The sequence below is a fragment of the Petaurus breviceps genome, unplaced genomic scaffold (genome assembly GCF_028583685.1).
Source record: "Petaurus breviceps papuanus isolate PSGF00001 unplaced genomic scaffold, PetGlider_PUasm1.0 91041, whole genome shotgun sequence".
Classification (NCBI taxonomy): domain Eukaryota; kingdom Metazoa; phylum Chordata; class Mammalia; order Diprotodontia; family Petauridae; genus Petaurus; species Petaurus breviceps.
The window spans coordinates 8,901,170-8,923,145 of NW_027187400.1; the positions used below are offsets into that span (position 1 = coordinate 8,901,170).

The 21,976-nt window shown below is 44.6% G+C and overlaps 1 protein-coding gene across 3 annotated transcripts; it reads left to right on the forward strand.

The window, feature by feature from the left end:
• The first annotated feature begins 512 nt into the window (after positions 1 to 512).
• Positions 513 to 20,678, forward strand: IFNLR1 (interferon lambda receptor 1). 3 transcript variants are annotated; one of them, XM_069079105.1, is made up of 7 exons: positions 513 to 885; positions 6,739 to 6,862; positions 8,374 to 8,558; positions 10,227 to 10,366; positions 11,088 to 11,247; positions 11,376 to 11,491; positions 13,466 to 20,678. In XM_069079105.1, the coding sequence occupies exons 1-7, from the start codon at positions 828 to 830 to the stop codon at positions 14,228 to 14,230; spliced, it is 1,548 nt and encodes a 515-aa protein (XP_068935206.1). In that variant the 5' UTR covers positions 513 to 827; the 3' UTR covers positions 14,231 to 20,678. The 3 variants fall into 3 exon arrangements, with proteins under 3 accessions (XP_068935206.1, XP_068935205.1, XP_068935207.1); XM_069079104.1 differs by having other exon boundaries at positions 515 to 885; positions 10,224 to 10,366; positions 13,466 to 20,465; XM_069079106.1 differs by lacking the exon at positions 513 to 885 and adding an exon at positions 942 to 1,272 and having other exon boundaries at positions 10,224 to 10,366; positions 13,466 to 20,465.
• Positions 20,679 to 21,976: the final 1,298 nt, after the last annotated feature.

The window sequence follows — 21,976 nt, forward strand, 5'->3', positions numbered from 1 at the left end:
GGGGTTAAGTAACTTGCTCAAGGTTACACGGCCAGTTATTTCTGGGCATGGTGCTAAGTATCTGAGCCCAGATTCGATCTCCAGGTCTTCTCAACACTGGAGCCGGTGCTCTTACTCGCTATGCTACCTGGCCGCCCCTGTCTCACCTTTTCTATCCAACATTAAGAGAGCATTTCTCCTATACCTAAGGAGATCCAAGTCGAAAGAGGGAATCGGTGTACTGCTTCAAGGGAGCTTTAGGGAAGAGAGTTGCTCCCTCAGGGATCCCCCAGTCTGATGAAGAGACACACACATCCTCACTGTCTGAGAAGGGCCCACATCTCCTGATCGCCTTCCCTGGGGTGAGATGAAACAGACCAGTATAAGCCAACAGAACCCCAGTCCAAGGTGGGAAACCCAGCCCCGCAAACGGCCGGGATGTATTCTTGTAGTGGCAGTGGGGATCACCCCAAGGTAGTCACGCCTTCCTGAGAGAAGTGGCCAGGGAGTTTAGGGTTTCGGCCACACCAACTCCGCCTTCTGCATGTTTTACACCACACCCGGTCCTCTCCACCCTCGCGGGGCGGAGATGCGCCTCCCATTCTCCTCCCTCTCCAGTCCACTCCACGCCCTTGACCTCCACCCAGGTGAAAGCTCAGCCTTCGAGAGCTGTTATTCTGGGTGACAGATTTTCCCCCAGCAGGTTCGGGAAAGCCCCGGCCGAATGGGGAAGAAAGGGGACTGGAGGGGAAAGGCCAGGCCCTGCTGGGGAGAGCCTGGCCAGCCCGGGGCCGGCTGAGAGCTGAGCCGAGCTGGGCTGGGCCGGGCCGGGCCAGGGGGCCCCAACAATGATCAAGGGCAGTTTCTGGGCCCCGCTGCTCCTCTGCCTCCTGCAGCCAACACCAGGTAAAGTCTGCCTGCCCCGGGTAGGAGAAGACTAGGTCCCGGCTCACGGCGGGGAGAGGAGCGGATGGAGGCTGTGCCGGGTCCCCTGGCCCACTGCAGGAAAGGCAGCCGCGGGACGCTCCCCGACCGGTCTGAGAGGTTTGGGATTTCGTTCTCCGGGACCGAGTCGAGTCTCAGAGACTTTCGGTGTCCGGGCTGGAAGGGAACCTAGCGACTGTTAAATCCAGCGCCTTCTTTTGCATCCAGAGAAGCACTGCCTTGTGCCTGGTGTTTTCTTCCTCCCTCCCTCCTCCCTTTGCCTCTTCCTTCTTCCCCCTCCCTCCCCTTCCCCCTTTCTCTCTCTGTCCTTCCTCGGTGCAAGCCCCAAGCTGGCCACATTCTTGCCAGGTAAGCTGGGGAAACCATTCACTAATAATGAGAAGGAAGAGGGTAAAGACCCAGTAAGACCTGGGCACTGTGGTAGGTACTAGCTGTGTGACCCCAGGAAACTGACAGTGGGAAAGTCTCAGTGCCACTGCGGCCTCTTTAAGGTTCAAAGGAGAGAATTTCCTCACTGGGAGCTCTTGTACTAATGAAATGAGAGTTTCAGTCCAAACACAGCAACAGTAACTTTGCCTTGCCTGGCACTTTGTTTCCGGATCTTTAAGATTATGAAAACACTTTCAATACCTCCCTTGGTCACAGGTTCTCCCTTTGGAAGCAAATGAGTTGAATTTGAGGTCCCTTTGGCCCCTTCCAGCTGATATTCTATGATGTAACACCCCTCTCAGTTCCAACATTCCACATTCTAAGACCTTTTTCAACTCTAACATTCTACATTCTAACAACCCTCCCAGTTTTACCAATCTGTGTCTTAAGGCCCCTCCCTGCTCTGACATCCTGTGTTCTAAGGGCCCTCCCCCATCTCTGACATTCTGTGTTCTAAGGGCCCTCCCAGCTCTGACATCCTGTGTTCTAAGGTCCCTCCCTGCTCTGACATTTCTGTGTTCTAAGGTCCTTCCCAGTTTTGATATTGTGCTCTAAGGACCCTCCCATCTCTGACATCCTGTGTTCTAAGGGCCCTCCCAGCTCTGACATTCTGTGTTCTAAGGGCCCTCCCCCAGCTCTGACATCCTGTGTTCTAAGGGCCCTCCCAGGTCTGACATCCTGTGTTCTAAGGGCCCTCCCAGCTCTGACATTCTGTATTCTAAGGGCCTTCCCAGCTCTGACATCCTGTGTTCTAAGGTTCCATCTAGCTCTGACTTTGCTGTGTTTGAAGATGCCTTTGACCCCTTCCAGTTTTGACATGCTATGATTCTGCCTTGTATCACAGCAGCCTCATGAGGGCAGATAGTGGCAGTATGAGTATCCTCATTTTGTTGTTCGGTTGTGTCTGACTCTTCATGGTTCCACACAAATACACTGAAGTGGTTTGCCATTTCCTTCTCCAGTGGATTAAAGCAAATAAGGTTAAGTGACTTGCCCAGGGTCACACATCTAGTAAGTGTCTCTGGCTGGATTTGAACTAGGATCTTACTATCTCCAGGTTCAACACTCTACTGAGCCACCTAGCTGCCTAATTTTAGAGGAAGAAACAAGCTAGGAGAGAGGAAATGACTGTTCAGTTTTCCACAGAAAACCAAGTTCAGGTTTCTCTTCTGAATTCTAGCTTTGTTTAGTTTCTGTTGGATCACACACTTTCTTATTAAACCCCTTGCAGATATACCTTTCATGTACACACATACACTCCTGAAAATCTGGGGTTCTTCTTGTAGGTTGCACTGACCTGCTGCAGAGGCATCCAGTAGAGGCATCCAGGGCTTGCCCTGCCACTGGCTCCCTGTATAACCTAGAGTAAATTGTTTATTTACATTTTCTGGATTTTACAACCCATTCCCAAAACTCTAATGTGACTTTTCCATCACAAACCTCTCCAATATGACTTTTCCTTTTACCTCTTCCCCTCCAAAGAAGGCCCAGAAATACCGTGTTTCCCCGATAACAAGACACTGTCTTATTATTTTTTTTGGAAAGAAAAACACCAGAGGGCTTATTTTCAGGGGAGGGCTTATGTTGTCCTGCCTCAGCTCTCCTCCGCGGCACTGCTCTCAATGGCGCCAGCAAGCAAATCACTGGGGAAGAACAGGATGATGCGCTCACTGCTGCAGCTCTGATTGGATGCAGCTCCGAGTGCGTCGTGCATTTCACCGGGGTGGGGAGGGGGGGACGGTGCATACAGAGGGTACCGTAATGTAGTGTGTAGCGCAGGGGATCACCTTCACTACAGTAGCAATCTCAGTAGGGCTTATTTTCGGGGGAGGGCTTATTTTAGAGGAATTTTACATAGTAAGGGGAGGGCTTATTTTCGGGATAGGTCTTATTATCGGGGAAACACGGTAGTTATAGTATCATAGGATTTAGAGTTAGAAAGGCCCCAGAGAATATCTAGGCCAGAGATTCTTAATTTGGGGCATAAATTCAGGGCATAAACTTGGATGGGAAAAAAATTTACCTCCATGTTTTCCTTAATCTTTGGTTTCCTTGGTAAACCTGTGTAGTTTATTTTTATGTACACACACACACACACACACACACACACATAATTCTGAGCAGGGGTTGAAAGGTTTAACCAGACTGCCAAAGGAATCCATGATGGAAAAAAAAGGGTAAGGCCAACATTCTAATTTTATAGATGAAGAAACTGAAGCCCATGGAAGGAAAAATTACTTAACCAGTGCTCAGCACTGTGTCTGGCACATAGTAGGCATTTAATAAATACTTGTTCATTTAAAAAAAATTTATTTTGCTTTTTGGAGGGCAGTTGGGGTTAAGTGACTTGCCCAAGGTCACATGACTAGTAAATGTTAAGTGTTTGAGGCCAGATTTGAACTCAGGTACTCCTGACTTCAGGGCTGGTGCTCTATTCACTGCGCCACCTAGCTGCCCCCAAACCTCTCATTTTTCAGATGAGGAAACTGAACCCCAGGAAAGGTTAGACAATCTACCCGCTCACTATAAGGAGTGCACCCCTGCTCTCACTCACCAGTCTTAGAAACTGCTGTACTGGATGAAAAGGGACAGGAACTGAAAATGACTGGGGCTGGCCCAGAGAGAAGAAAGGAGAAAATACCTCCTATGCAGAAGTGAGTGACCACAAGAACAGAATGCCACATCTACTGTCAGACTCCAGAGATCTGTCAGTTAATTGGGTTAAATTTATTATGCCCCGCCCCCTCCAAAAAGATGAGAGAGGTTTGACTTTCTTGACTCTGAGGGCCCTCCTGGCATGAAATCTAAGCCACTGCTGCTTTCCCTGGCCAGTCCCACTCTACGAAAGGCACTGCAGGCAGGTTTACTAAATCAGCATCCACAGCCCTGTCTCCCTCAGCATCAATACTGCCTCTGGGAGAATTGTCCTGTGACTATTAATAATATTAGCTAATGTTTACTTAAGACTTTAAGGTTTGCAAAGTGTCACTTCATTTAATCCTCACAATGACCCTGGGAAGTAGGTAGATAGTATTTCCATTTTGCAGATGAGGAAACTGAGGCTCAGACCTAATAATAGTTTGAGGCAAGATTCAAGTTCAAGCCTTCTTAGCTCCTACACTAATCCAGGGCTAAGGAACCTGTGGTCCTCTAGGTCCTCAAGTATGGCCCTTTGACTGAATCCAAACAATTGGTCAGAGAAGTAAAAGAAGTGGCATCCTGTAGAAAGCATGTAGGGTTAAAGATCTTGTGCAGAAAGGTACTCCAAAGGTCATCTGTTGCAACTCACCTGGGATAACTCCACATGACCAGACCTGAAATTTGAACCTTGGATTCTCCCTCACTCTTTGACTTTCTATTTTAACACAGGGTCCCAGGATCCTAGATTTAGACCTGGAAGACACCTCAGAGTCTGCCTGGTCCAACACCCTTATTTTACAGATGGGGAAATTGAGACCCAATCAAACATTAAATCAACAGGCATTTGTTAAGTGCTAGTTTTGTGCCAGGCATCATACCGAACATTGAAGATAAAAAGAAAAAGCCAAAAATGTCCCCACCCTCAAGGAGATTACATTCTAATGTGGGAGACATGCAAATGGGAGCATGCAGGATATATAAAAGATGTGTAATAATAATAATAATAGAAAGGCAGGCTGATGGGAAGGAGGGGACTATTGAGGTACCATGAGAAGTGTGAGGAAGGACAAGGAGGTTTGGAAGAGCCAATGTTGAAAATGGGAAAGAGGATTATTCAAGGGGGAGTAGAAGAATCACTTTACTTCAGTGAGGGCCTAACTGAGATTCAATAACAAATCTGTAGTGGACTTGGTCATCTTGGTATTAAGACTTCCTTCAACTCTGCTCAGCAGTACACAGAGTAGGAACAAAGGAGGAATATTGTGGGAGCAAACCTGGTTTGAGCTTTAGGAAGACATGATTAGTAATTAAGAAGCAAAGAAGGTATGATACTGAAATTGAGAAGGGAAGTGGGGTGATGGCCTGGGAAAGAAGGGAGGCAGTGAGAGCCACAAACACAGTGATGACAAAGAATAAGGGTCACAAGATGTAGGGAGAGATGAAATGATAAAGATCATGATTGGATAAAGGAATTTTGGAGTTTGGAGTATCATAGGGTTAGAACCGGAAAGGACTTTTCAAAGTCACTGAGTCTAACTCTTTTGTTTTATAAGAAGACTGGAAAGATGAAAGAAGGGTTTCCAAAGCCACCAGGATTTTATATTTTATTCTGGTGGTAGAAAGGAAACATTGGAATTTATTGAATAGGGATTAGAAATGAAGGAGGAAGCCACCTTGGCCTCTGACTCCAGGGCTCCCAAGGATTCCCCATTCCTCTTGCAGCACTGGCATCGTCTGCCATTTTGGTGGCCACTAGATGTAGAACCTGGTCACACCTGCACTTTAGGAGGCTTATTATAGCCTCTGGGTGGAGGATGACCTGGATAGAGAAGAGGTTTGAGGTAGGGAGATCCACCAACAGACTATTTCCATAGTCCAGGAGAGAAGTGATGAGGCCCTATACCAAGATGGCGGCCGTGTCAGGAAAGGAAGCATTTGCAAGAGATCTTAATATAGACCAAGTGGACAAGTTGTGGAATTGGTCACTGATAGGCTATGGGATGTGTGAAAAAGGCATCAATTATGACAACTGGGTTGTGAGCCTGGGTGACTGTGAGGAAGATGGTGCCCAAACACAGGAAGCAAGTATGTGAACCAGGAGTCTGACCCAGATCTTCTACAATACACTCTCCCTCATGAATGTTTGAACAGGGAAATTGAACACTTGGGAGAGATGACAATATCAAGGCTGTGGCCATCCCTCTATGTAGCTGAAGTGGAGTAGAGAAGTCATTGGAGATGGGAGTTGAGTAGCTGATGAAATGGGAAGTTAGGGTATTTGAAGGAACATCAATGTGTATGTTGAAGACCCCACACAAGAGGGCAAGAGTTGGGATGGAGAGGGAGCCTGTGAGCGGGGCACCAAGTTAATTGGGAAAAGAGGGAGAATGCCCTGAGGGTAAGTAGATAACAGCTGTTAGATTATGACTTGGGTAATAAGTTTGGATGATGGGAAGGTCAAACAAGGGAAGGTTACCTCATAATGGTGGTAAGGAGCTAGGTGATGCGATGGATATTAAGCTCTGTGACCCTGGGTAAGTCACTTAACCTCCTGCCTCAGTTTCCTCATCTGTAAAATGAGCTGCAGAAGGAGATGGCAAATGGCTCCAGTGTCTTTGCCAGATGGGATCAGGGGAGTCAGACATGACTGAACAACAACCATGCCGCTGGTAGAGGGGGGAGTCTGGAAGTGGGGATGGGAAAGCCCAAAACTGGGGGCTCAGACAACCTTTTCTAACCCTATAGGGAGCCCAAAGTTGGCCCGTCCACAGAATGTAACGATGCTTTCCCGTAACTTCAGAGTGTACCTAACGTGGCGCCCAGGACCCAACTATACCCTCAATGTGACTTACGTGGTAAGGTACCAGAGGTAGGTAGAAGCTGCAGGCTTGAGGGAGGGGAGATGGAGGGGGGAAGGGAGCTGGGGGAGTTACGGAAGGAATATGGAGGCCGAGGCTGACTGAGGCCTACAGCCTCACTGCGATAGTTGCTTCAATTCAAGTTAACAAATACTAATATCAAGTATTAAATAAAACCCAGACCTCTATTAGGTAATTTGAGGGTGGGGAGGATATACACCCTTGCTCTCAAGAAGTTCACAGAATTAGGGCCATAGATTTCACATTAGTGGAGGCCATTCAGTTCAACCCTCTAATTTTGCATGTGAGGAAACTGAGTCTGGAAGATTAGAAGTTGAGTGATTTACCCAGGCTCACACAATTAGTAAGTGCCTCAAGCCAGAATTTGAGCTCAGGTCTTCTAGATTCTAGAGCCAGAATTTTAACCCAATATTCTATCTAGCAGCCACATAAACTAGACAGAGGAGGGCGGCTAGGATTGTGAAAGGCCTGGAGGCCAGTCGACAAGTCAATCAACAAACCTTCATCAAGTACTTTTATGTTCTAGGCACTAGACTAAGTGCTAGAGTGAGCCCTGCAAGGATTGGTTGGAAAAATTAGGATGCTTAGGAGAAAGAAGATAAGACTCAGAGAGAGACTCAGGATGACTGACTTCAAGTGTAATGATGTGGTCACATGGAAAAGCTTGGTTCTGCTTGGTCCCAGAGAGCTAAACTAGGGGAAAATGGGGTGACAGGGACAATTACAAAGAGGTAGATTTCAGTTCTATGCAAGGAAGACCTTCCTAAGGATTGGCAGCATGATTCCAGAGTCAGAAGTCTTGGGTTCAAGTCCTGTCTTGGATGCTCATTACCCTTTATGATACCGGGCGAGCTGTTTCCCCTCTTGGGCCTTTAAATGAGAGAGTGGCATTAGATAAATGCTCCACATTTGTGATGTGGTCATGGAAGTGGAATAGGCTGGCCCATGATCCAGTCCAACACAATGAGTCAAGCATGATTAATGCGGGCTCCATCATAGAGGCCTCCAAGCAGAGACTTAGGCTGGAAAGCCTGTCTACTTCTGAGGTCCTGGGCTTCTGGGAGTCCCCCAAGGAGACTGAGCTGGGCCGTGAATGATAGTAGCAGCTCACATTCCTAAAGTTCCTGTCCTCACAGCAATCCAGCAAGTCTGGTAGTGTGGGTATCATTATCTGTCTTTTACAGATGTGGAAACTGAGTCTCAGAGAGGTTCTCAGACTTAAAGGAGTTACTTGGTAGCCTATAAATGATTACAAGGTCTAGTTATGATTCAGGAAATTACCCATCACAGACACCAGGGGTTGGTTTGGGAGGGGGGTGGAGAAGGTAGCCATGTACCCCCACAACCACTATTAGCTTCCTCCTATGCCTGTGCTACCCTAGCAAATCACTTAACTTCTCTGTTCCTCAGTTTCCTCCTCTGTAAAATGAATGGGTTGGACTAGATGGTTTCCCATTTCTAGACCTATCACCCTATGATATCTCCCCTGCTCTTTCCTCAGCTTTGAAAATGAGCGCTGGAGGAAGGTCAGACACTGTATGGGCATTGCTGTGGAAGAGTGTGACCTCACCTGCCTGGAGAATCAGGGTCTGCACATCAAATATAAGGGACGAGTTCAGGCAGTGGCCCCTGGGACTCATTCCCTGTGGGCTGAATCCCCCACGTACCTGGATTATCTCTTTGACCGTAAGTTTCTGTTTCTCTTCCTCTTCATGGGGGTTCTGGTGGGGTGCAATGGTGGTGCCCCTTACTGCCAAAAAATACTCCACAATTAGAAAATCAGAGAGAAATATGATAGCATAGTATTGATTTTTAAAAGGTAGTATGAGGAAGTCCTAGATTCAAATCCTACTGCTGATTGTGCAGCTATGGATAAACCACTCAGGCTCAGCCTCAGGCGACTCTAACACCATAGATTAGAGACAGCTTGCAGTCAGTTAGGGGAGGAAGCTTGCACTCCAGCACACCGGTGCTCTCCATGGTGATAATAGCACAGTGTGTCTTCAGTCTGCATGATCATTTCCTCACGAGCCGCATGGTGGCAGGGCCCTCAAATGTCCATTTGCATGACTCTCATATACCATAGATCCTATACTCCTCCTTCCTCCCTGCTGTCAAGATCGGCTCTCTTCCAAATTTCCTCATTTCTGTCCAGTTGCCAAGGGGTTCAAATACTCAGAGCCATCCCCAACTCTCCTCATTCCTCATCCCCAGGACAAAATCAGTCACCAAGCCTTGTTGAGTCTGGTCTGTACATAAGTGAACAAGTATTTCTTTTTTTTTTTTTTAAAGCAGCTGGGGTTAAGTAACTTGTCCAAGGTTACACGGCCAGTTTTTTTTGTGTGTGGGTGTAAAGTATCTGAAGGCGGAACTGATCCCCAGTCCTCCTGACTCCGGGCCGGCTCTCTTACTCACTGCGCCACCTAGCCGCCCCTGAACTAGTATTTCTTAAGCATCTACTATGTGCCACACACTGTGCTAAGGACTAAGGGTACAAAGAAAGGCAAAAAGAGAGTCTCTTCCCTCAGGGAGCTCACTTTCTCATTGGAGAGACAACAGGATAAGCAGGAAAGACAGAAGGTAATGGGGAAAGGGGAGGCATTAGCAGCTGGTGGGGAGGGGGGACTCAGAAAGGCTTTCTGCAGAAGGTGGTATTTAAACTGCATGGTCCAGCAAAGCAAATTCTTTCCATGGTTTTATACAGTAATACCTGTCTCTCATTTTGTACCCTGAATCTGTCACCCCTTCATCCAGGGGTAGTTTCATCAACTATCTTTTGGAATCATGGATGGCCACTGTCTGGATCGAAGTTCTTACAAATTCTCTCCTTCCTCCTCCTGCCTTCCACAATTCCTAGCTCCCTTCAGGCTTCATTGACGTCACCTCCTACTTCTTTCCTGATTTCCAGCTGGCATCCCTCCCTTTCACCTCATGCTCTCCCTTCAGAAAATCAAACCCAGGTCCACTGATTTCAAACACAGTGGCTTTTTTTTTTCCAGTGGCATGTTAACAAATTCTCCAAGGTTAAGGGTTAAAACAGGAGGGAGAGAAGTCACAGACATAGGATCTCTTCACAGCATCTCATTTCTGTCCAGTTGCCAAGGGGTTCAAAACCTCAGAGCTATCCCCGACTCTCCTCATTCCTCATCCCGAGTACATCCCCAGAACATCCCCAGACATAGGATCTCCTGACAGCATCTCCTACAGAGACTTGCAAAGGGGAGAAGATCCCATCTTTGTTGCCTAGGTAAGGAGCTATCCTTCCTAGAGGCAGGGAGATAGATGAGAAAACGTTGGAAGATCCCTCTTGTTTCCTATCCCTAACCGACTGACCTGTTCTGTGCCTGACAGTAGAACCAGCCCCACCCAATCTGACCTGGATACGGACCCAGGAGACTGTAAGCATCAATGCCACCTATGACTTGCCCCACTGTGTAGGCTTACTGAACCTGAAATACGAGGTGGAATTCTGGAAGGAGGGGAGCCCAAACAAGGTAAAGAAAGAGCACAGCCACAACCAGCACTTTCCCTCCTACACATCCTGCCCTCGCCTTGGGGCCTTCACCATCCCCTTTGCTCCCTGCCAAACCATCCTCTGCCTCATTCTCTTTATTTAAGCCTGTGGTAAAGTCTAACATCTTTATTTTTTTTAATTACTGATATATTTTGTTTTTTTTACATCACCTTCATTTCCAAATACATTCCTCCTCCTTCCCCTGTAACAAAGAATAAAAAAAACAACCGAGAGAAAAGCAGGTTTTTTGCAAAATCACTCAACTGAGTCTGACAGTAACATTCTGGGCCCATAGCCTTCCACCTTTACCATATCATCCTCATCTGTATTATGTGGCCCCTTAACTGTGTGTGAGTCCCAAGGTTCTGACCTGGGTTCTCTTCCCAGCTCTTTCTGCACTCTCTCCTCTCTCTCTCTCTCTGTGACTTCATCAGCTCCCATGGATTTCATTATAATTCCTATGCTGATGACCCCCAGCTCAACATATCTAGCCCCTGTCTCTCTATCTCTCTCCCTGCCTTCATTCCCATATCACTAGCTGCCCCTTCAATATTTTAAACTGGGTGACCTCTCAGATTAAACTTCTACTACTTCTACTCAAACCAGGCATCTCGTAGGAGGTAACCTCAATTCTAACATGTCCAGAGAAGTCAGTTCCACCACAATCACTCTGGATTGCCCTTCTCTTTTCTTCTGGACAGACTCGGTCCCAGGCCACACTCCATGGGGCAGAGGTGAAGATCCCTCTGTCCCCAGCTTCTACTGGGCACTACTGCCTGAGTGCACGGACAATCTATCTGTTAATCACCCCCAAGTACAGCGAGTTCTCCCAACCAATCTGTTTCCTGCTGGGGACCCCAGGTGAGACCTAAAAGGGGAGGCCTATGGGGTGCTGCCAGGTGGGGTCAAATGGGGCAAAAGAGGAAGATTTTTCCCACAAGTGTCTATACCCCAAAGGATGAAGGGCTCCCATTTTCTTCTCTCCCCAGAAACCCAGCAGAGGATGCTGGCCTTGATGCTGCTTCTCACGGTTATTATCATTCTGCCTTGGATGTACTGCTTGAGGAACGTCTGTTTCCAGCAGGCAAAGATGCCTCAGAGCCTGGTAAGACAAAGATAGTTGGAGGAGAGGAGGGAACTCTAAGCTGCATTGGTGCAGTCCTCACTGTCAAGGCCAGTACAGTAAGAGGGGCTCACTGGCCATGTCATAATGAGGAGCATTGGGGAGACTCCCAAATATATCACTCACCTCTTGTCAAGTTGCCTGAAACTCTACTATTAGGGGGCATTATTTTAATAGGATTTTAGAAGTCATACTATCACTAACTATTACATTTCCAAATAACCTAGAATGTCAGAGCTGGGAGGGCCCTTAGAACACAGGATGACAGAGCTGGGAGGGCCCTTAGAACACAGAATGTCAGAGCTGGGAGGGCCTTAGAACACAGGATGTCAGAGCTGGGAGGGCCCTTAGAACACAGGATGTCAGAGCTGGGAGGGCCCTTAAAACACAGGATGTCAGAGCTGGGAAAGGCTTTAGAACACAGAATAGCAAAATTAGCATTCTGGGGATTTCAGACATAGAATGTCATTGCAAGGGTCCTTTGAAGGGAAGGAGAGGAATATGCATTTAGGTGCCTAGTCTGTGCCAACAAGTGCCTACTATGTGCCAGCCACAGCCACTTGCTTTGCAAGTATTATTTCCTTTGTTCCTCACAACAACCCTGGGAGATAGGTGCTATCTGTTATCCTCACTCTACAGTTGAGAAAAGTGAGGCAGACAGAGGTTATATGACTTGTCCAGGGCCACAAAGCCAAGAAGTGTCTAAGACTGACTTTGAACTCAGGTCTCTCTGCTCTAGGCCCAGCACTCTATCTGCTGCACCCCCCACCTAGAATGTTGTCAGAGCTGGAAGAGACCTGAGGGGTCACCTAGTTAAATTCCCCTGATTTCACAGAGAAGGAAACTGAGACCCAGAAAAGGAAAGAGGCTTGTCCAAAGTCATTTAGTGACTTCATGCAGAGCCCAGGACTATAATACAAGTCTCACTGACCCATAATCTGCTAACAAAATGCATTGATTAACCACCCCCTTTTCAAGAATCAGTTTATCAGATGCAGAGAACAAGGGGGTGAGGACACAGGATAGATGCTAGAGCAGGGGTGGGGAACCTGTGGCCTTGAGGCCACACATACCCCTCTAGGTCCTCAAGTGTAGTCCTTTGACTGAATCCAAACTGATTTGTTCTGTGAAGTTTGGATTCAGTCAAAGGCTGCACTTGAGGATCTAGAAGGCCGCATGTGCCCTTGAGGCTTCAGGTTCCCCATCCCTATGCTAGGGAAAGGCAGTAAAAATGAGGTCTTCAAGATCACAAGATCCTAGAATCTCAGAGTTGGGAGCCACCTTTCCAGGTCATCTTGGCCAGCCCATATCTGGACAGAAATCCCCTCTAGGGCCGCCTTGACTGATGGTCATTCAGCCTTTACTTAAGGAGCTTGAGGGATAGGGCACCCATTACCTCCCAGGGCACTTTGGAAAGTCTTAGGAATGTTGACATCAAACCTAAATGTGCTTTGGTGTAGTTTCCCCTTGTTGGCCCTAATTCTACCCTCTGGGGCTAAGGAGAACAAAGCACATCCCTCTACCCTTCATCGCCTTTCAGATACTTTTATATTCCTGATTAAGTCTTCTCTCCTCTAAGTTAAGTATACCACCCCCAACTGATTTTCACAAGGCAGGATCTCGAGAACCTTCCTCCTGGACAAGGAAATAAATGAAAGTGGGAAGGCATCAAATACCAGTATAAAGTCAGCCCTTCCCAAGAGAAGCTTAGAACATCATCACCTGCTTTCAGATTCATTTAACTGGGATTCTGGGACTGGGATTTTGAAAGGTCAATAGGGATATCCTGTCTCCTCTGCTCCAGGAATAAAGAGAGATTTAGATCAAGGGAAGATCTGGTCCACCCACATCAGGATAGATGTGGACATACTGGGGCAAAAAGACCCTTCACCTATGAAAAAACCACATAGGTCAGCCTGAAACTAATGTCCCTCTTCTCTCTCCACCCCAAATCAGGACTTTTCTTCGTACAGATGCCCTGTGAAAACCTTGGAACTGAACAGGAAAGAATCTTTCAGGGACTTGTACGTCTGCCCCAAGACTGGTTTGAGTCAAGGAAGAAGAGAATATGAAGGATCCAGGAACCCAGGCATCCCACAACCATCAGGGACGGAGGGAAGTGAGAATGAGGAGAAGAGTGAAGATGGAGAGTCTGAGGATACGGATGACAGTGGAACCTTTGAGCCTTACCTTGGAATTGCTCCCTTAAAGGGCCTGGTGACTGGAATGGGAAAAGCAGAGAAAAATGCACGGAGTTTGGAGTCTACAGGGTCTCTGATATGTCAGCCAGTTTTGGACACTTCAGACAGTGGAAATGTGTTTGACTCTTTCTGGGGAGAATCAGGTACCACCAGCTGTTTGATCGAGGATGGCATCTGTGGGGATGGCCTATCTCTGCCATCACCCATGTTCTTGGAGGAGTCAAAAGTTGGAGAAGAGGCTTCAGAAGATAGTTTGTCTTCCAGGGCCTCCCCAGTGCCCTTGCACCCCTCCTCACCTGGGCTGGCAATCCTCCCTGAGGGACCCCTGGCTTCTCTGAAGACCCTGATAATTACCATGGACAGGTCTGAGGAAGAAGAGGATTGGTTTATGGAAGGGGGGGAAGAAGAGGAGGAGGAGGAAGAAATGGGCAATGTCAGTGAGGTGGAGGGCCTTTGGAGTGAGTACTCCAAGAGGCCTAAGGTCACAGATTACCAGCACACACACTATAGGCTTCACTGAGTCAGTCACCATTCTCTCAAGTTCCCAAAAAACCTATTTTTCAGTATAGACCTACTTCAGGATTTTTCTCAGCTTCTCCAAGATCCTGAGGGGCCACTAGATACTTCAAAGATGAACTCTTCAGTATTTATGGGATAACCAGATTGCTTCTGGAACCCACCCTGGAGAATGATTTTTCATGTGTTGAGTGAATCCATGTTGAATGAGTCCATCCAAATGGACCTAAGTTCAAATCCCAACAATGCCCCAAACTGGCTGTGAGTCCTTGGTAAGACATCTGTAGGTCTCAATTTCCTCATCTGTAAAATGAGGGGGGTTGTACTTGATGACCTCTAAGGTCCCTTCCAGCTTTAGATCCAAGATCTATGATCTGGTGCTCAGGATTTAGAGCCAAAAGGAAACTTATGTGACCTCTTAGTCCAGTCTTCTCATTTGACAGAGAAGGAAACTGAGGCACACAGAAACCTCATAGAGAAAAGAGATCTGGACTTGGAATCAGAACACCAAAGTTCCAGTCACCAGGCATTTGTAGCTGACTATTGTGAGGGATTAGGCAAATCACCCTTTGAGTCTCAGCTTCCTTATAAGCAGTATTCAATTTAATTCAACAAATATTCAAGGGTTTGGTTTTTTGTTTTTTTTTTGCAAAGTACTTTGCCAGGTACCATAGATACAAAAACAAAAATGAAAGTCTCGTACCTCAAAAAGTTTCCATTCTGATACAACACATATGGCGAGTATGTTCATGCTCATGGTAGGTGGAACCTGAGCTGTGTTTTGGAGGAATCTAAGAATTCTAAGGGACAGAGGAAGGAGCATGGAGACAGTGAAGACCATTCACCACTGGAGCATAGGCCACATCAGAATGACTTTTGCACTAGGAATGTAGAAAGGAAAGTGCTTTGTAAACCTTGAATGTCCTTTGGAAATGTGAAGAGCTGTTAGTGCTCTTGGGGAGTTTTGCTTACTTCTATTTTTTAAATATTTGTAATTATTATTTATTCTTAACATTTTTTTTCTTTTTCAATTTTAAATTTCAGATCCTCTCCCTCCCACTTCTTCCCCACCTACTGAGAAAGCAAACAACATGTCAATTGTAAACATAAAAGCATGTAAAACTATTTCTATATTAACCATATTGCTAAAAAAAAAATAGAAGAGAAAGAAAGAGAGGGAGGGAGGGAAGGAGGGAAGGATAAAGGAAAGAAGGAAGGGAGGCGTGTAACCTCGGGCAAATTACTTAACCCCAATTGCGCTCCAAAAAGCAAAAAAAAAAAAAAAAAAAAAAAGAAGGAAGGAAGGGAGGGAAGGAGTTCTCTCATACTTCAGTTGATAGCATTTTTTTTCATCATGAGTCCTTTGGAATTGTCTTTGTATTTATTAGAGTAGATGAGCCTTTCACAGTTGATCCTCATTACAGCATTGCTGTTATTGTACACAATGGTCCTCTGGTTCTTCTTATTTCATGTTGCATCAGTTCATATAGATCTTGCCATGTTTTTCTGAAACTACCCCTTTGTCATTACTTATAGCATAGTAGTATTCCATCACAATCATATACCACAACTTGTTCAGCCATTCCTCATTTGATGGTCATTCCCTTAATTTCCAATTCTTTGCCACCACAAAAAGATCTGCAATAAGTGTTTTTGTACAAAGAGGTCCTTTTCATTTTTCTTTGATCTCTGCAAAGCTATAGACCTTGTCGTGGTATTGCTGGATCAAAGGGCATGCACAGTTTTATAACCCTTTGAAAATGTTCCAGATTGTTCTTAGAATGGTTGGACCAGTTCACTATTCCACCAGTAGTTCATTAATGTACCTGTTTTCCCTCATCCCCTCCACCATTTGCCATTTCTGATAGATATGCGTTATTTTAGAGTTATTTTAATTTGCCTTTCTCTAATCAATCATGATTCAGAGCACTTTTTCATATGACTATAGTTTTGATTTCTTCTGAAAATTGCCTTTTCATATCCTTTGATCATTGGGGAATGGCTCCTATTTTTGTAAATTTGACTCAGTTCCCCATATATTTGAGAAATGAGGCCTTTATTAGATAAACTTACTGTAAAAAAATGTTATATTGCTTCATTTTGTATGGTACCTTTCAGCATAATGTAGTTTCCCTGATTATCTCTTTCAATTAGCTCTAGCGCTTTGCTATGTCTGAGATCATGATTGCTACCCTGACCTTCTTCATTTCAGGTAAAGCAAAATAGAGTCTGCTCTAGCCCTTCATTTCAACAATTTGTGTGTCTTTCTGTCCCATGTATGTCCCTTACATGTAACATGTTGTTGGATTCTGATTTCCAATCCATTCTGCTATCTGTTTCTATTCTATGGCTTAGCTCATACAATTCACATTCACAGTTAGGATCACTAATTGTACATCTCCTTCAGCCTCATTTTCCTCTGTTTATACTTTCTCTCTCTCTCTCTCTCTCTCTCTCTCTCTCTTCATCCTGTCCCTTCTCAAAAGTTTGTCTTGCTTCTGACCACTGCCTCCCCAATCCACTGCCCCTTTTTATGCCCTCCCCCTATATCTCTTATCCTCTTCTCCAATTTCCCTATTGGGTAAGATAGATTTCTATACCCAACTGCACATGTATATATATTTTCTTCCCTCTTTGAACCAATTCCAATGAGAATGAGGCTCAAACATTGGCCACCACCCACCCATCTCCCCATCCACTATGAAAATTCTTCCTTATGTGCCTTTTTTATATGAGAAAATTTGCCCCACTTTACTTCCTTCCTCTTTCTCATCCTTACATTCTTTTTTTTTTTGAGATCATCCCAACATAATCAACTCATACCTGTGCCCTCTATCTCTGCAGACTCCTTCTAACTACCCTAATATTGATAAACTTCTTAGGCGTTACATGGATCACCATCCCATACAGGAATGTAAACAGTTTAACTCCATTGAGTTCCTTATGATTATTCATTCATGTTTGCCTCTTTATGTTTCTCTTGAATCTTCTGTTTACATGTCAGATTTTCTATTCAGCTCTGGTTTTTTCATCAGGAATGCTTGGAAGTTCTGTGTTTTACTAAATATCCATTTTCCTCCTGCCCCATGATATTTGACTTGTTTCTTTCTGGCTACTTACAATATATATATATATTTTTTTTTACTTGGGAGCTCTGGAATTTGGCTATAATCCTGAAAATTTTCATTTTGGAATCTCAAGAGGTTATTGATGAATTCTTTCAATGTCTATTTTACCCTCTGGATCTAAGATATTGGGGCAGTTTTCCTTTATGGTTTCTTGAAATATGATGCTCTTTTTTTTTTTAGTCATGGATTTCAGGTAGTCGAATAATTTCTAAATTATTTTTCCTTGAACTGTTTTCCAGGTCAGTTGTTTTTTCAATAAAATATTTTATGTTTTCCTCTTTTTTTTTTTCATTGTTTTGACTTTGTTTTTATTTTTTCTTGACGTCTTATGGAGTCATTGGTTTCCACATTTCCAATTCTAATTTTCAACGAATTATTTTCTTCACTGAGTTTTTGTACCTCTTTTTCCATTTGACTTATTCTGCTTTTAAAGGAATTCTTTTCTTCAGTAAATTTTTGTTTCTCTTTTACCATTATGCCAATTGTTTTTTTATGGTGTTATTTTCTTCAGTATTTTTTGTGCCTCTTTTACCAGGCTGCTAATTCTCCTTTCATCATTTTCTTGTATCATTCTCATTTCTTTCCCCCATTTTTCTCTATAATTCTTATCTCTTTCTTTAACTCTTCCAGGAATTTTTGCTGACCTCTGATCCAATTAGCATTTTTCTTTGAAGCTCTGTTTGTGGCTGTTTTAACATTGTCTTCTAAGTTTATGTCTTGGTCTTCCCTGCTCCCACAGTAACTTTTAATACCAAGTTATTTTCTTGTTGCTTTTTGCTCATTTCCCCAGCCTATTTCTTCACTTTGAACTTTATGTTAAAGTCGGATTCTGCTCACCTACAGGTGAGGAGGCACTGTCCTATGCTTCAGGCTTTTTTGTGCTACTGTTTTCAGAATTCATTCTAGGAGTCTATAAGCACCCAGTGCTTTCATGGTAGTTTTATTCTAGGAGAAGTGTGGTCACTGCTCTTCCGGTCTACACTGTCATTTTTATCCAGAAAGGGCCCTTGGTCCTTTGCAGCTATAAGTACTAGGGTTCCTCTTGGCCCTGGAACTGTGACCAGGACCCTCTTCCTCTGCAGTCACAAACCTTCGTGCTGCTCTTGGTGCTAGAACTCTGATCAGGGTCTCTGTTTCCTTGTGACTAATCGAAAGTGCTCCACTCCACCCTTAAACTGTGATCCAGAACTGCTTATGGCAGTCGACACCAGCTGCATGCCGTGCCAGCAGAAGGTCACCCGTAATCTCTTTCTGATCGATTGTCTGATCCCTTCACTGCCTCTGGGCTGAGAGCTCCCAAAGCTTCAGCTGCTGTACTCTCTGCACCCACCCCACTATTATAGACCTCTCTTGTGGATTTCCTAAGTTGTCTTAGGCTGGAAAAATGTCTCCCTCTGGTCTTTTGTTGACTCTGCCACTTCAAAAGGCATGCAGAGTGTCAGACCTGGGGTCAGATAGACCTGAGTTCGAATCTGACCTCAGACACTTAGCTGTATAATCCTGAGCAAGTCACTTAAACGCTGTCAGACTCAGTTTCCTCATCTGTAAAATGGGGATAATAATAGCACCTACCTCCCAGAGTGGTCGTGAAGATCAAATGAGATATATGCTACATAAATGCTAGCTAGCTATTATTATATTAGTATTACCCTCACAGCAACCTTCTGGGATATGTGTTACAGGGATTATTTTTACCATTTTAGTGACAAGGGAGAGGGGCTGAAAGAAATTCAGTGACTTGGTCACTTAACTAGCTAGCATCTGAGGCAGGATTTGAACTCAAGTCTTCCTGACTGCGTGTAGCACTGCATCCACCACACAAATATGTGAACATGTGAGCCTATGAATATAGTGCAGTGGGGAATTTTTTTTTAAATTTAAGTCTAAAAGTTTGGGGTTGATACCCAGCTGTGTTGTGTCTTCTGGGTCTTCCTGCTTCTCTGCCTCAGTGTCCTCACCTGTAAAATCATGAAATTGGCCCAGATGGCCTCCAAAGACCCTTCCAACTCAAAAATCTGTTGTTCTTGGGTGGAGTAGGCCATGCCTGCCTCTCAGGGCTCACCTGGGAAGCTCTAGGTGGTCTCCCCTTCCACAATATTAATTTACTCTACTACAGATAAGAGGGTGAAAATAAAACAGAGAAGCCTGGGCAGATGAAGGATGGGACTTGACCAGACAAAGCCCCAGCCCTAAAGGTGATGTTTTTAAAAACAAAAGGCACCACCTGATGCAAGAGACTGCTGGGGCATTGGAAGAAATCAACTTAGACACCCATATGAATCCTTGGTTATATTCTATGTAAATATGTTTTAAAAAGTCAAGCTCTGCTAGTGAGCCATTGGAGGTCTTTGGCCAGAGACTGGAGGACCACCTGTTTCAAATGTCAGAGAGGAAAGTGGCTTCTCAGGGACAGTTTGGACTAGAGCAGGGGTCTAACCTGGGGCCTGTGGCCTTTTGAAAAAATTTGATAACTGTATCTTCCTATAATTGAGTTAATATATAATTGATTTATTACTAATAATTATATTTTATTATTTAACATATAATTTATTTATTATATATTAACTATAATAATTAATATACAATTGATTTAATATGATGTAATTTATGTAATTTTCTTTGTAACACTATATATTTTATTTTGTGCGTTTAAAAATGTGATTCTTAGGGGCATCTAGGTGTCACAGTGAATAGAGCACTGGCCCTGGAGTCAGGAGGACCTGAGTTCAAATCCAGCCTCAGACACCTACTAGCCAAGTGACCTTGGGCAAGTAACTTAACCCCAATTGCCCTGTCTTCCCCCCTCCAAAAAAAAATAATAATAGTAGATAAAAATAAAACATCATTCTGAGAAGGGATCCATACTCTTCAGCAAACTGCCCAAGCAGTCCAGAACATACAAAAAGGACAAGAATTTCTGGATTGGGAGGTCTCTTGGGTACCTTCCAACTTATCCTCTCTAATGCTCAAATTTCTCATCTGTAAAATGGGTATTTTAGCACCATTCTATTTCATGGTACTATTGTGAGGACAATGCTTTGTAAACCTTAAAATATTATATATGTGTATGTAATATGTCTGCATTTATTATTAGAGTTCTAACATTCCTTATTCTAAGGGCCCTCCCAGCTCTGGCATTCTTTGTTCTAAAGGTTCTTTCAGCTCCTGATATTCCCTGTTCTAAGACTTCTAGCTCTGACATCCTATATTCTAAGATGTGTTCCAGCTCTGATGGTCTGTGTTCTCAGATTCCTTCCAAATTTCACATTTTACAATTGTATATTTGTATGATACAAGCTGGAATTGTCAGCAACTAAGTCTGTATGAATTTTTTTGAGTAGTCTTTGAGAGATGCGAGTTTATATTTTTAAAAATCATTCTAAAATAGAGCTATTCCCCTCTGTGGAAGTGCTTCAGTCACTAACCAAGAGATGGGGAAGAAAGGAGGCTGTATCCAAAGTTCCAAAGGTTAGGGAAAATTAAAGAGAAGGTCTCTGCTTAGAGCCATTGAGAAAACCGGGGGAAGAATTAAGATCTGTTTTAATCCTGAAGCAGCATTTCGTTCGATTTAGAGTTGAATGGCATGGATTCAGATTTCAGTTCTGTCTCTTGTGGCCTTTATGACCCTGGGCGAGTCATTCATCCTCTCTGGGCCTTAGTTTCCTCCCAAAATGAAGGGATTGGGCTAGCTGATTCCAAGATCCTTCCAGCTCTGGATCTATGAGCCTATAGAAATTCATAACTGTTAAAGGTTAGTGTCAAAGAGCCTGACTTGTCCCTAGATGTACCTATAGTCCTTGTTTTGAGCAGTTTGGGATGTTTCAATATAATACTATGGTATTACTCTATATACTACAGTAATGGTAGGAAATATATAATACTATGGTAATGCTAGCAAATCAGTATGTCTAACTGCTTGAAAAAAGAGTTACATTTTTATAGAAAAAGACTATTTGAGTGGAAAACGTGCTTTCATTTTTCAGATGAAACCTGTCTCTTGGGGTGGCCGTGGTCCAGTCCCTGCAGTCTGCCTAGAAGCAGCTTATCCAAATTGGGGTGTTTGAGGTGCTCAGAGAGGCTTAGCACCTCAGGTGTTGGGGTGGCCAAGCCTTTCAGGGCTGCTCATCTGCCTTTTGTACCTGTCACCAAACTCTCAGCTGCGGCTCCAAGAATGGGTAGCATACCCCGCTTCCCTCCCACATAAAACCATCTCAGCCCATGGGTCAGACTAGGCTGAAGGTAAGCAAGGGTCTCAAGTTCCTTGGTGAGTTCGGGGGGTGTCTTATCCCAGGCATAGGAAGACTTCCCCCGGTGGATGAGTGAGGGAGAACAGTCTTTTCCAATGGCCATGAAAGCAGCTGGAGCAGGCACTGGAGGGCTTAGAGTCAGACATCAAAGACGCCAAGACTATCCACTGCATCCTGGGCCATTGCCAGTCGTCCTGACTTTTGTCTTGCCACTGGACTTGGAGGACCCTGGAAGAGAGAGGCTGAGGACTTTGTCATCAGCTCAGCTTCACTTAAATCCAATCTATGTGCCTTTCACTATTGTGATGTCATCTTGGTCCTCTTGGAGTATGAAGGACGACAATGATGATAGTGACAGTGATAACAATGACAAAC